This window comes from Numida meleagris, unplaced genomic scaffold (genome assembly GCF_002078875.1).
Source record: "Numida meleagris isolate 19003 breed g44 Domestic line unplaced genomic scaffold, NumMel1.0 unplaced_Scaffold261, whole genome shotgun sequence".
NCBI lineage: Eukaryota > Metazoa > Chordata > Aves > Galliformes > Numididae > Numida > Numida meleagris.
In genome coordinates, this window is record NW_018364419.1 from 36527 (window position 1) to 50983 (window position 14457).

At 40.0% G+C, this 14457-nt stretch overlaps 1 protein-coding gene across 1 annotated transcript in view; it reads left to right on the forward strand.

Annotated features, from left to right (window-relative positions):
- The window catches only part of LOC110390979 (CD276 antigen homolog), a 14661-nt gene extending 4845 nt beyond the window's left edge, over positions 1 to 9816 (forward strand). Inside the window, exons 2-12 of the mRNA XM_021382612.1 lie at positions 1131 to 1481; positions 2729 to 3013; positions 4313 to 4411; positions 4809 to 4835; positions 5473 to 5499; positions 6062 to 6088; positions 6522 to 6548; positions 6862 to 6888; positions 8618 to 8638; positions 8824 to 8850; positions 9278 to 9816. Of these exons, the coding sequence (XP_021238287.1) occupies positions 1131 to 1481; positions 2729 to 3013; positions 4313 to 4411; positions 4809 to 4835; positions 5473 to 5499; positions 6062 to 6088; positions 6522 to 6548; positions 6862 to 6888; positions 8618 to 8638; positions 8824 to 8850; positions 9278 to 9816 (1457 nt within the window). The remainder of the gene's footprint in view (positions 1 to 1130; positions 1482 to 2728; positions 3014 to 4312; positions 4412 to 4808; positions 4836 to 5472; positions 5500 to 6061; positions 6089 to 6521; positions 6549 to 6861; positions 6889 to 8617; positions 8639 to 8823; positions 8851 to 9277) is intronic.
- Positions 9817 to 14457: the final 4641 nt, after the last annotated feature.

Sequence of the window (14457 nt, forward strand, 5' to 3'; positions counted from 1 at the left end):
GAGCGACTGAAGGAACTGGGATTGTTTAGTCTGGGGAAGAGGAGGCTGAGGGGAGACCTTATTGATCTCTTCGAATACCTGAAAGGTGATTGCAGCGAGAGCGGGGTTGGTCTCTTCTCACTGGTGACAGGTGACAGGATAGGGGGAAATGGCCTCAAGTTGCACCAGAGGAGGTTTAGGTTGGATATCAGGACAAACTTCTTTACAGAAAGCACTATAATAGGCTCCCCAGGGAGGCTGTTGAGTCACGATCCCTGAATGTGTTTAAAAACCGTTTTGATGTAGTGCTCAGGGACAGGATTTAGTGGTGGGTTGTTAGAGTTAGGGTAGTATGGTTAGGTTGAGGTTGGACACGGTGATCTTGTAGGTCTTTTCCAATCTGAGCAATTCTATGCTTCTACGATTTACAGAAACAAGGATTCTTTGTTACAGCTACAAAACAGTTTCTCACAATCAAGTTTCTTCTAGCTACATACTAATGTGCAGGCTGAGGCAGTTTTATTGTGTTCCCAAGCTAACACAAGATCTTTCTCTGGGCTAGTCACCCATTCAGTCAGTGTTCTGTGTTTTTCCACACACCCAACATGTATCATGAGTCACTTCTACCAGTCCTCATATCTCAGGTCATGAAGTAAGGGTGTTCAAGAAAATCTACTGCATCCAATGAATGGACTCACTGTTGACTGTAGAATGAATTGAACCATTAGATAGAACTCCACTGACAAAGAATTCAATTAAATGATGACATGGAAGTGGCAGATCAGAAGCATACACTATCACTTTCTAAATGATACTAGGTGGTCTGAAAAACTGAATCTCACCTTTATTTTTCTGTTTTATAGATTCTGCATCCTATGTTGGACCTTTAACGGTTTTCTCAGTTTTCATCTTTTTTTCCATGATTTCTCAATTACCATCACTTAGTGGCCATGAACTTTCTTAAGATCATCTTCAAAAAATTGACGAATGGCCATTAAGCACATCTAAGCACTCTGCCATGCTATGTTCTACTTTTCTTCTGGATTTCTCTCCTGTTGATAATGATACTAGTTCAGTTCATTGTCTGATGTACTGCCAAGTAAAATGTGATATGGACAAATGAAAACAGCTGGCATTTTATCTCTTCACAGGACAATTTATTAGCTATCCTCCTAGTAGTTCCATCACTGGAGTCATTGGAGAAGGGGTCATTCTGCCTTGTTACATGGCAGCAGAGAACATTCCTGAGATATTCTCTGTCCAGTGGATATTTAATGGACAGTCCCAAAAAATAACAGTGAGCGCATACAATGGAGAAAATAAAAAGGAAAAGCAAGATGAGAGATACCAAGGCAGAACAGAGCTCTTCCACAGTGAATTTAAAGCTGGAAACATGTCTCTGCACTTGAAGAACATCAGGAGTTCTGACAAAGGATTATATACTTGTGTGGTCTCTTTCAACAATGAGTACCATGACATGTTGATTGAACTGCAAGTAGCAGGTCAGTGGCCATTCCCTCAAAGATGGAGATGTACAGAAACATGTATATCTATCACTGACAGAGGGAAATGTAATTTTAACATAATTTGATTGATAAACTGTCTTCATGGAAGAATGTTTGATTTGTGTTAGCTTTCTGTAAGTGAATGTCTATATCAGATTATATGAGGAATGATTCATCTTGAGATACCTATGTTTGGGTACCAAACACATGCATCTTTATGTGACCTGGGAGTACAATCTCCCTTCAAGTTCAACAGAAGCCTAGACAGAAAGTTTAGAAAACTCAGATATTATTCAGCTAAATTTAGGTTTCTACTCTGCAGTCAGCCATCACTGAATCTGCTGTCCAGTCTCTCTCTATGGTTATATCAATTGGGAATGGTACAATCAATTGGTTTCATCCGAATATCTCACTGCTTCCCTTTCTGTTTGTCCATAGCAGGAAAACAACGCAGTGGACAATGCTCCTATTTCTATTTCGGTGTATTAATAGATACCACCTTCACAGATATGTTTAATTAGTGTGGTTGGCTTAGAATTGGGCACAATTTTCCTGTTCTTTCTCTGCTACATTGGATCAAATTTCTCTTAAATAAGCATAGTGGCTTCCTGTATTACAGCCAGATTCTTCTGAAGATGTCTTCACAGTTAATTCCAGATGAAGTAAAGGTTTAACATCTATGTAACATTATAATTTAGTCATCCGAGCTTGTGAATATAAACAAAATGATTTTCGTTTGATTTTTTCACAATGTCAGTATGAATTTTACTTGAAATAACTAACCTGAGACTCTAATATGCTCTGTTCGCATGGACAGATGGCAGTAGTTGTTCACAGGCTCCCTGTAATTCACTGACTATCTTAATTTTATGAGGTTTTTATATTTTTCACCAAATACTGGGAAATTCCACTGGCAACATCATTCGGGTCCAGCAGTCCCCAGACAGCCCTGTATATTATAATCTCTATTAAGTCATTCTTTACTCTAAATCTTAAAGACATTGAATTGCTGACAATGAAGAAAATAACTTCAGGTTCCAAGTCTCAGTCAGAGAAGAAAGAGAGAAGTCTTTCCATGTACTTCCATAGTTCTATACACATATATATAATAAACAATGCAATATATAAGAATATATAATATATATGAATATAAAGTGTTGAAATCTTATGATACCCTTAAAACCCAGAAAATTTCTCATTACCAGTAGTGATTGAAATGGAGAATAATTATGTTTTCTCCTTAGCTGAAGGTGGTGTGCCTTCCATTTTCCTGAGGAGTCCCAAGAAACAGAGCATTGGCCTCACCTGCCATGCAGATGGTTGGTTTCCTAAACCTGAGGTGATTTGGTTGGATAGCCAAGGACAGATCAGGAAGGAACTGTCAACCACAAAAGAGATGATGACACCTTCAGGCCTATACAATATCCGAAGCTCCATGAACCTCATACCAGGATCTGACATGGAAGTTTCCTGCAGGATAGTTAACAATCTGCTAAAGACGATGAGTGAGTCCCGAGTCCTGATTTCAGGTGAGTAAGCAGAGTCAGATTAAAAAGAGAGGAAAAATGGTATGGGTCCCATTTTTACATCATGAGCTGACCCAAAAAGTGTAGTCCCAGAACCACTGTTGGAGGAAAGGTCACGAGGGCTGCAATCTTCTACTACCTTTATTTCTAGTTTCCTTCACAGTCTCTGGTGGTATCCAATGAATCATTTTCTTCTTCAAAAAAAGGGTCAGATAGTAACAAGATGTGGCGTGCTCCCTGGTTCAGATTTAGAGAAGTCAATGTTTGGAGCTGGATTAATACGAATTAAAAATCCAACTGTAAACTTCATTTGAAAATGAAATACTTCCTTAGTTATGGCTGAACATTCTACAGTATTTTATTATCTAAACCATTACCAGACCATTTAGTAAGATGTGCACAGATGGGATTCACAGAGCATAGCTGAAAACAAAAAAAAAAAGAAAGTGTTCAGAGTTAATGTGATAGTTTCAATATCTCACACATATTTTCATTCCAGTTTTTTACCTTTACTCTTTTTAATATGTACCTTACTGTTTAATCATTATAAGGTGGACCATGTTATGTTTTCCTGTGCTCTGTAGCACTTCACACATCTCTGTTTATTGGGTAGACAGGCTTTAGGTAGTTTCAAGCAAGCCTCACAGGGCTGTACCCCAAAAAGAAATTTGCTACAACAAAGCCAATGTGCTGTCGGGAATGGGAACCAGGGTGAAGGGTAGTGCTCTCGAAGAAGTGTGCGAGTAAACTCCCTTTCAGGATGGCATGGAGAAATCCCAAAAAAATTGAATGTGGAGAAACTTGGAAAGAGACAATAAGAGTAAAAAAAAGTGGGAAATGTCTTAAATCCTATTGCTCTTCCAGGCTTATGCACCGTACTCTGCAGCACGAGTCAGATATTCCTTTTGTCAAATATATTAAGAGTGAATGTTTCTCTCTTGCTCAGCATTGATGACTTCTTCCTTCTTTCCATCACCTGCTTTATAGTCAGTTTAGTAGGAAATGCGACACACTTGTGGGGAAAAAAGAAGAGAGAGTACTGCTCCCTTCCTTAAGATTTATGAACTATGCAAACCTTTCTCCATATCTCAGACATCTGTTTTGACCTTACAAACCTGGTATCCACAGAAAGAATCTTCCTGATTTACTGCTGCCTGTGTACTTGATCTCTTCTTGAGCAATATTACTAGGAAAATTAAAGAAAAATACAAATTCCCCATCTCCTTGACTACATCCTGAGTTACAATTGTCTTTTTATTTAACTCATTAATATAATACAACACCTTTTGTTTATTTTTACAGATATTTTCTTTCCCTCCATTTCAAAATGGCTGGTTGTCCACCTGGTAATTTTATGTGTTATCACTATCCTAATTTGCACTGTATTTTTTAAGCTGAAAAGTAAGTATTGCTTCATATATTCTTTCAATTAATGTATAGAAATATCGTTAACAGTTCATCCTGAAATCGATGACTGTAACAAAAGCTTACAATCAAAACAACCAGTGATTATTTCATGGCTGAATTCAGGAAATGGATCAACAAAAGAAGTGTGGGCAAGTACGTAGGCTGGACAAGCAGTAAGACAAATTGCATGTCCTTACCTCAGACAACTTTAGGTCTGACAAGAGTAGCTCTGTGAGCTAAACTAGATGTCTAAGACCCTCCCTGTATTCATTAGGGTCATAACTCCAGAGAGTTACCCATTACACTAGAGACAAATCAGAGAAATGATCACTCTCAGTATTACTCTACAAAAGTCATCTTGTTCTTTTTTGCTTGTTTTGTTGTTAACCAGGTAACCACAAGAAAGCAGTTAATTCAGGTAAGAGATGATGAAGATGAAGAGTATGACACTTTGTAGAGTGTATGGGTTATTTACATTTAAATAAAAGAAATATTTATGGACTATTTAGCAATCCTAGTTATAGCCAAATGTCTTGAAGTTTCTCACTTTAGTTTTGTACTACACAGTGTAACAATATCCTGCATGAGTTTTTTAACCTGTAGTTTATAAACAGTCTGTTTCCTGCTTTCATTAGCTCTAGCCATTACTGTATGTGGAATGACATTTTCTACCACTTGTATTCAAACTTCCTGTCTAATCATACAAGAGTTAATTAAGAAGCATTACTCAGATTCTTTAAAAGAGAAATAATTAGATAGGGATGAGGTCTTCCCTCAGGCTCCTCTTCTCTAGTCTAAACAAACCAAGTGACTTCAGCAGCTCCTCATACATTTTCCCTTTTGTGTGTGTGTGTGAACTCTATTAGAAATGAGATACCTTTTGGTTTGGAAAAGTATGACTAATAAGGAGCCTTGGAAAATATACTAGGTTAAATTAAATTTAGGTTTTAACACCATTTATTTCCACTCACACATAAAGTTCACTGTTGTAGGATAAGTGGTGGTGTTTACAAGAATAGCTAACATGATGATCCAATATTCTTTTTTTTTTTTAGTAAAATTGAAGACAAAGATGGAAGAAGGTAAAATCTCTTTGCATTTGAAATGATGCTAAGTTGTTCCACTGCCTCACCAACCTTATTGTAAAAAACTTCTTCCCTATATCTAATCTAAATATCTCTCTTCTGCTCTTCTGGTTTGAAATGATTTTTCCTTGTCCTATCACAGCAGACCCTGCTAAAGAGTCTGTCTCCTTCATTTTCATAGCCCCCTTTAGATATTGACAGGCCACTCTCAGCTCTCCCTGGAGTCTTCTGTTCTCCAGGCTATGCAGCTCCACCTCTCTCAGCCTGTGCTCATAGGGAGATGTTCCATCTACCAGCAGTACAAATAAGTTGTCTTTCCACCTTGCTCGAGCTTAATCAGTTGCCTATATATAAAACAGTTAAAATATTGTGATTCATTCATGGGTTGCATTACTGGGTTTCCTCTGGATTTACGCCTACTTAAAGCAGTTGACAGTACAATGAAAGTAGCCAAGCTCCAAGGGTACACATGCTATATGGTTTTGCTGTTTGCATATTTTTATTTTTGAACTATTCTGTCACAGAAGATTCATTGGTGTCTGTGTATTGTCTATTCTAGAAAATGAACAACTGAAGTCAATGTTGGGTAAGACGTTTTTGTTGTTCATTACATATTGTGCTTTTATACTGAAGTTGTGACCATTTGGGGAATTTTCTGATTTTTTTTTGTTTCTTGGTTGGTTTTGTTGTGATTACTAGTCTTGATAGCACTCCTTAACGTGAACACGAGATTCAGCTGAATTGGGTTACTTTAATGTGAGATAAAAAGGAAAGACTAAGCCCTGCAGATTTTGTGTGTGTGCGTGTGTGCATGTGTGCTTAGTTGTAAAACAGCCTAACAGAGAGTGTTTTTTTTTTTTTCAAAATATTTACACAGGTTTAACAGTGAAGCTTTATGGAAAGTCCATGCATATAAAGTCTAATAGTCCACTTAGCAATTTTAAACATCCAGTTTATATCCAGTAACTACCCCATTTATGTTTTGTTTTTTCTTTCATTCTATGTGCTGAACTGATTAGAGCAAGAGAAAGCCACCAATCGAAGAGGTACATCTCATTTTCTTACGTAACTGATGATGGATGCACTTTAGACAAAATCAAATAAACTGCTTTATTTAATTAGCCTGGTTTTAATTTAAATGACTTCTTGGACACGCTAGTAGAGATGATTAGATGGTGAACAGATTGATGATATTTACCTCTCTACCTCCAACTGGAGGGAACGCTCTGCTTGTTCTCAGAAGGAATGAACAGGCATGTAACTATAATGTATTTCTCACAAATGCTTCTTCTTGTTTTTTCTTTTCTTTTTTTTTTCCCTTGACTTTTCTTATCACTCATTTATGTTCTTATTTTTCAGAAAAATCCAAACTCAGACACTACTTTGGTAAGACAATATATTTTTACATAAAACTTACAATCCTGTCAAGCTTAGAAATAATAATACAAGTCTTCAGGTGAGTTTGTTTATGCCATCCCTGATTGTGAAATTAAACAAATACGGTGAAACATCCATCCACCTACAAGGTTCTGTTCTTTTCATCAAAACGTATCTCACCAGGGTTGCTGTCCTGCTTCTTTACTGTATGGTAAGCCTAGACTGTCTTTTCTTGGCCACAAGTTTTCCATAGCTAACTTCACAACAAAGATTTAGATACCATTGATTTCTAATGGATTTTATACAGAAGATCTGTACCAGTGGAGGTTACCCACTGTAGCTGCTGCCACTGCTGAAACGCAACACCCACCACCTCATTGTGATCACATCCACTGTTTGGTCTCCATAAACATTCAGTGAGTGACAATGAATGTCAATAGGGTGCAATTAGTTCTTCATGGAGGAATTCAATTACACATCTTTGCTTCATACACACTTCCATGTCAGATGCCAATTTGTCAGTGTGTCCCTTTGCTGCCATCTGTCACAGGGCAACAAAATGTAATGTGATATTGGCAAGAAGGTTCAACCTCTATTGCCATCCCACCGACATCTGCCTCTGACATTGTGGGCAAACAGAATAAAATAGGAGACATTACATTCAGAACAGCCCTCATAAGACATATATAAACTGATCTCCATACAACCCACACTTGTTTTTCAACTAATTTCATCTTTTTGCACCTGTCTTCACAGGCTGAGGAGACAGTGAGCCTTTTATTTGGCCTCTGAACCATTTCACTGACCATTTGTCATGAAAAATATTTAGAGCTGCTTCAGTCAAATTGATCACATTCCAATTATAAACTGCATTGGGATGACATGCCAAGGTTTTGTTAGCAGGGAGTGCTGCAAGATAGACAACAGTTTCTCCCAGTCAGCTAGAACAACCCTCTGACTTGAATGTGCTCCAGAAAGCTCATGAAAAAGAAGTAACTGGAGCACTCTTCACCGCTGTGGGTCAGTTCCAGCCTCTTCTGTTGAAGTGGCAGACAAGAAATCTAGCCCAAATCACTCTTTATGAAAGGCTCCCACCACTAGGCTTTTAGGCAGAAACAGCTTTGTTTTGATATACCTTTGGCTTTCTCTCTTCTGAGAAATGTATTCCAGTATTGTATGAAAATCCAGAGCCTATTAGCGAGCTTGTTTTGGGTTCAACTGCTTCCAGAACGCCTACAGAAATGACCTGACCACTCAGCACAAAGTAGAAGAACCCTTCTAATTATGACCCAGACCTGTCTTACCTTCCCAGAAAGACAGGCATCCTTATCACGAGAGCAGTTAGGACATACAGACACATCCAGATCAGACTTGAAGTACAAGAATGTACCTTTCCGAGAGCACAATGAAGCGCAAAGATAAGATTAGAATTTTCTTGAATGATCCCATCTAACTTGTCCTTCAGATGTCCCTCAGCTGCTTTACTAAAAGGTTTTTCAAGCCATATCTGAGGAATAATTTGTAAATGCAGAGCTGATGAAGTACGGAGGACAAGCTCTGTGTCTGTCCCCTTGGAGCACTGATGCTGGTATTTAAACAGCATGAATAAAAATGTTCCTCACAACAACTTCCAGAATTCATTCCTATTCCATGCTTTAGAGTTGTCCTGCTTTGTAAAACTGTAATGAAAATATAAAAAGAAGCGAGTGTTATTGACTGAAATATCTTTTCCTTGCAGGTAAACTGAAAGCTGAGCTGGGTAAGTCATTAAAAATACTAATAAGAGGGAAGAACTGATGAGTTAAGAGGAGCAGAGCCAAAAGCTGATAGAGAATCAGAGTGGACAAGAATTGTACAGGAGTGATTTTTACAGATTGTTACTTTCAGAAATATGTAACTGCCTGATGGAATAATAAAACCCTATCGTCTCTTTCCCTTCTACAGATTTCTGGGAAGCCCGGAGCCATGCAGGTAAAACTGAAAGAAAGGAGTGTGCAAAAATGATGCATTTCTCTGTCCAAGTTACCATGAAATGACAATGCTGTGATCTTAGAAATTGAACAGCTGAGCTGGAATCATAGGAGTAAGCCTTCACCCGGCTTGGTTAAAAGGGAATGAGGCTTGGATGTGGCTATTGGATTATTTAATAGTAAAGTGTACGGGGAGGGAGAGAATCACCTGGAATTGCCTGCAAGAGAGACAACACGGCTATGACAGCTCCAAGGTTCTGTTGGTATCTATGTGATTGTTGCTTGCCCTGTTTGGGGGAAATGATTCAATTCTTTGCCAAATCAAGCCAGGACTGCTCATATCTGCAAATGCTTCAACCCATCTACCCCTGAAGATAAAGGTCCCTGAAGCACTCTGTTCATTGAATCATTCTCATTTTCCCCTCCAGTTCCCATTACTCTGAATCCTGAATGCCGACTCCTCCAGCTCCAACTGCCAGGGGCTTCAGATGTTGAGGACAATGCATGTGAACATACTGGCCTCAGCAGCCCCTCTGCAGTCCCTGTCCTGGTGGCAAAGGAAGGGTTTTCAGCTGGGAAACACTACTGGGAAGTAGAAGTGAGCCAGCAGCAGGACTGGGTGCTGGGCATCATGAGGCAGAAAGAGAAACAAGAGGAGCAAGGGACACTTGCTGGGGAGGACTACTGGGCTCTGCACAGATCTCGGGGAAAGATTTTCTCTATCAAGGGAGACATCAGGCTTGAGAAGAAGGAAATGAATTACTCAGTGATTGGTGTGCTTCTGGACTTGGAGGAAGAACAAATCAACTTTTATGAAGCTCATCAGATGACCACCGTGGAAAAAATCCCTATAAGTCTTGGAGGAGAACCTACAGAAATGTTTTTCCCATTTTTATGCAAAGGCGGAGAGGCAAACACCCCTGTTATGCATCCAATAGTAACTCCTGTCCCTTTGGATCCACTGTAAAAAGAAATTTTGAATAAAGTGGCATGTAGAATCAAAGTTTGTTTTCTCTTTTAAGTGCAAATTTCCTTTTTTTTTTTTTTTTTTTTTTTTTTTTAAGTGGTCAGGGCAGAGGGGAGAAGTGATAACAGCATCTTAGGATGTCAATAATTATAAAATATGGAAAGTAGGAGTGAAGAATAAAAAGGAAAACATGGGGAAAAAAAGACAAATGGGACAAAGATTTGGGGTCTCAAAGTAGGAAAAAAATGTTCAGTTTAAACATTTATATTTATATAAATATATATATACTATAAATATATAGTTTATATTACTTATTCTCAGCAAAGAGAATATGAACAGCTTCTAATGACTGCACTTTGGTTGAGAATATTCTCAAGGTTGGGTGTGAATTCCAAGTCATGTATAAACCATGACAAAAAAAAACCCAGAGCACTGTGTTAGGTCTGTCCAGGCAAAGAAAACAGTTCCTTAATTCTTCCATCTCAATGATCTCAGAAGAACTGTCATGAAGAAAATAGAAGCTTGAAGTGTAAAAGGGAACAACAGAATTGTTTGGTTATTTAACCAATCTGTGCAAACGAGTATGATTATTAGGGGAAACAAAAATGAAGAAAAGCCATCTCTCTTTCATACCTGCAGCTGCGTGTGTGGAACTATTGTTCAGCTGATCTGAAACAGGCACAGAAGGGAGGTAAAACAGAAGGAAAATCTGCCCTAAGCTCTTCCAGGATATCTCAAATTACACTAACTCACCTTCCCAAGCACTCAGTCAAGTTTAGCCTTCAAAAAAAACCAATTCCTATCCAGACTCCCCATTAACACTGCAGCTATGGGGAATTTCTTGCAGTCTGACATACTCCCATGAAGTTATCATGAGTTATGTAAGGGAGAAAAATTGAACTCAGTCCCTAGTGCTTGCTGCAAAATTTGATGAACACATGAATTAGCACACCAGCTTAAATCTCTGTCTGCACTCTGAGATGGGGAAATGAAGAAATGCTCATTAGCCACTCCTGTATGTGTGTTTGGAAGAAGGAGACTTCGCTCCCTGTAAATATTCAGACTGCAGAGCGCCATCAGTGCCTACACCAGATTTCATGCAACTAATCAACCCAGCCAGTCACATTCTTTGGGAGTCAATTTTGATGCACTTGTCCAAAAAAGCATACCTTTCTCTTGCCTCTTGCCTCTTTGTGCACTGAGACATTCCTAGTATGTGGCTAGTAGACCTGTCTTACCTTCCCAGAAAGACAGGCATCCTTATCGTGAGAGCAGTTAGGACATACAGACACATCCAGATCAGACTTAAAGTACAAGAATGTACCTTTCCAAGAGCACAATGAAGCGCAAAGATAAGATTAGAATTTTCTTGAATGATCCCATCTAAGTTTTCCTTCAGCTGTCCGTCAGCTGCTTTACTAAAAGGTTTTTCAAGCCGTATCTGAGGTATAATTTCTAAATGCAGAGCTGATGGAGTATGGAGGAGGCCGTGATACTGTGAGATACCGTGACAGAAGGTCACTGGTATTCTGGGGTGCATTAAAAACAGTGTGGCCAGCAGGATAAGCGAGGTGATCCTCCCCCTCTTCTCTGCTCTGGTGAGGCCACATCTGGAGTACTGTGTCCAGTTCTGGGCTCTGCAGTTTGAAAAAGACAGGGATCTCCTAGAAAGAGTCCAGCAGAAGGACGCAAAGATGATTAGGGGCCTGGAGCATCTCCCACAGGAGCAAAGGCTGAGTAATCTCTGTCTGTTCAGCCTGGGGAAAAGAAGACAGAGGGGATCTGATCAGTGTTTATAAATATCTAAAGGGCGATGGGAGGCAAATGGATGAGGCCAGGCTCTTCTCATTGGTGTGTAGGAATAGGACAAGGAGTAATGGCCTAAAACTTGAACATAGGAAGTTCCATACTAATATGCAGAAGAACGTTTTTGTGGTAAGGGTTGTGGAGTCTCCTTCTATGGACATATTCAAGACTTGTCTGTACGCCTACCTGTGCAACCTCTTGTAGGGTACCTGCTTTAGCAGGGAGGTTAGACTTGATGACCTCTTGAGGTCCCTTCCAACCCCTGCAAGTCTGTGTTTCTGTGATTTATCAGAGGAGGTACACTCTCCTTCACTTGATTAAGTGCCCTGTTGCATACTCTGAACACCAGATGTTCTTTGTTGGCAACAGCATAAACTTGATTTTGTGAACAGAAATATCAAATAATTAATATTTGGAGAAACCATTGGAGGTTTCACGGACTCAATGCCTAAGTAATCAATGTGGAGAGGCAGTCATATCCTCTCTAACTAGATGATTTTTATATGTCTTTCCAAGTTCTAATAATTATATTTTCTGTGTTAAAATGAACTAGGAAAAGGAATTCAGTTCTTCCCTCCACAGTGGTAATCTTCTCAGAATGATATTCATGAAATGCTAATTTATTGCTGTCTTTCAGTCTTTTATTTGCAATGCATGTTTCTTATCACTTGCAACTGTTAAATGTGATTTGTTACTCACACTTAGTGACATCCTGCTTAGTGGATGAAGGTAAGGCTGTCAATGTGGTCTACCTGGACTTCAGTGAGGCCTTTGACACGGTCCCCCACAACATCCTTGTGGAGAAGCTGGCTGCCCATGGTTTGAATGGGCGTACGCTCTGCTGGGTGAAACACTGGGTGGATGGCCAGGCCCAGAGAGTTGCAGTCAATGGAGTTAAATCCAGTTGGTAGCCAGTCAGAGTGGTGTCCCTCAGGGCTTGGTACTGGGGCCGCTCCTATTCAACATCTTTATCAGTGATCTTGATGAAGGGATTGAGTGCACCCTCAGAAAGTTTGCAGATGACACCAAGTTGGGAGGGAGTGTTGATCTCCTGGAGGGTAGACAGGATTTACAGAGGGACCTGGATAGACTGCATCGATGGGCCAAGGCAAACTGTATGAGTTTCAACAGGGCCAAGTGTCGGGTCCTGCACTTTGTTCACAACAACCCCAGGCAACCCTACAGGCTTGGGGAGGAGTGGCTGGAAAGCTGCCTGACAGAAAGGGACCTTGGTGTGCTGATGGACAGACGGCTGAATATGAGCCAGCAGTGTGCCCAGGCGGCCAAGAAGGACAATGGCATCCTGGCTTGGATCAGGAATGGTGTGGAGAGCAGGACTAGGGAAGTCATCCTGCTCCCGTACTCGGCACTGGTGAGGTCCCACCTCGAGTACTGTGTTCAGTTTGGGGCACTTCAGTACAGAAAGGACATGGAGGTGCTGGAGCAGGTCCAAAGAAAGGGCAATGAGGCTGGAGAAGGGCTTGGAAAATATGGAAAGTCCTCCCTATGAGAACTGACTGAAGGAACAGGGGCTGTTTAGACTGGGGAAGAGGAGGCTGAGGGAGACCTTATTGATCTCTTCAAATACCTGAAAGGTGATTGCAGCGAGAGCGGGGTTGGTGTCTTCTCACTGGTGACAGGATAAGGGGAAATGGCCTCAAGTTGCGCCAGGGGAGGTTTAGGTTGGATATCAGGACAAACATCTTTACAGAAAGGGTTGTTAAGCACTGGAATAGGCTCCCCAGGGAGGTTGTTGAGTCACCATTCCTGAATGTGTTTAAAAACCATTTAGATGTGATGCTCAGGGACAGGATTTAGTGGTGGGTTGTTAGAGTTAGGGTAGTATGGTTAGGTTGAGGTTGGACTTGATGATCTTGAAGGTCTTTTCCAACCTGAGCAATTCTACAATTCTATGATTCTATTTTTAGGAAAAAGGATGGAAGAATGCCTGATGGCTGAGATTAGATCTAGTCAGGTGGACATGAAGAATTTACTGGATCAAAAGTTTTTAAGTATCCAACAGTTCCTTGAAACACAACTCCACATCCTCGTTCAGAGTTGAAAACACAGATTAAGGCAGTTGCCAACATTCCGACCTGCCTCAGACCAAATCTTGACTATGAATTTGAAAAGCAAGAAGGAGTTCTAGCAGACATGCAACAAGTGAATCAACTGAACCAGATGAACCGTGTGAAATCAGCTGACTCAGATGAAATACCATCTGGGAGAGAGATTTTTTGGGTTGGAGAAAAAGCAGGAACTAGGCTGCTGGAAACTAGACAGCTAGAAAATATAAGTAAGAGGATACGTCTTCAATAATTTTACCTCCTGTCCCACTGAAAACTTTATGACAGGGATCAGCCCATTTTTAAGGTACTAGGAATACCTTACAATTGCAAGGGACTAAACTATGGATTTCATCCTCTCTTTAAGATTACTTCTATATTTTGTATGATATTCCTATGTAAAGGTGTACCTTGTCCTGTGGATGCCCATCATATACAGCTGTGTACTCCTGTCTCTCTGTATTCTAGTATGACTTTGATGATCAGGCTTTGAACAGCATCTTCAGAATAAGCACCAACAACACAGTCAAAAAGCTCACTTTGCCTAAGCTTACAATTGTGTGCACCTTCAAGGACACCAGGTGGTGCAGAAGATAAAAGACAGCAGCCTCCTATCTGATTCATCAATGAGTTTGATTATGAAATAAATCCATAAACTATTTCTACTCTAAGGGTTTACTGCCTCTATCTAGCCCCAGATCCACACTGTATGACAAGTACCACATTATTATGTCCCACCTATTTAAAAACTGACCTTTTTTCTGTTTGA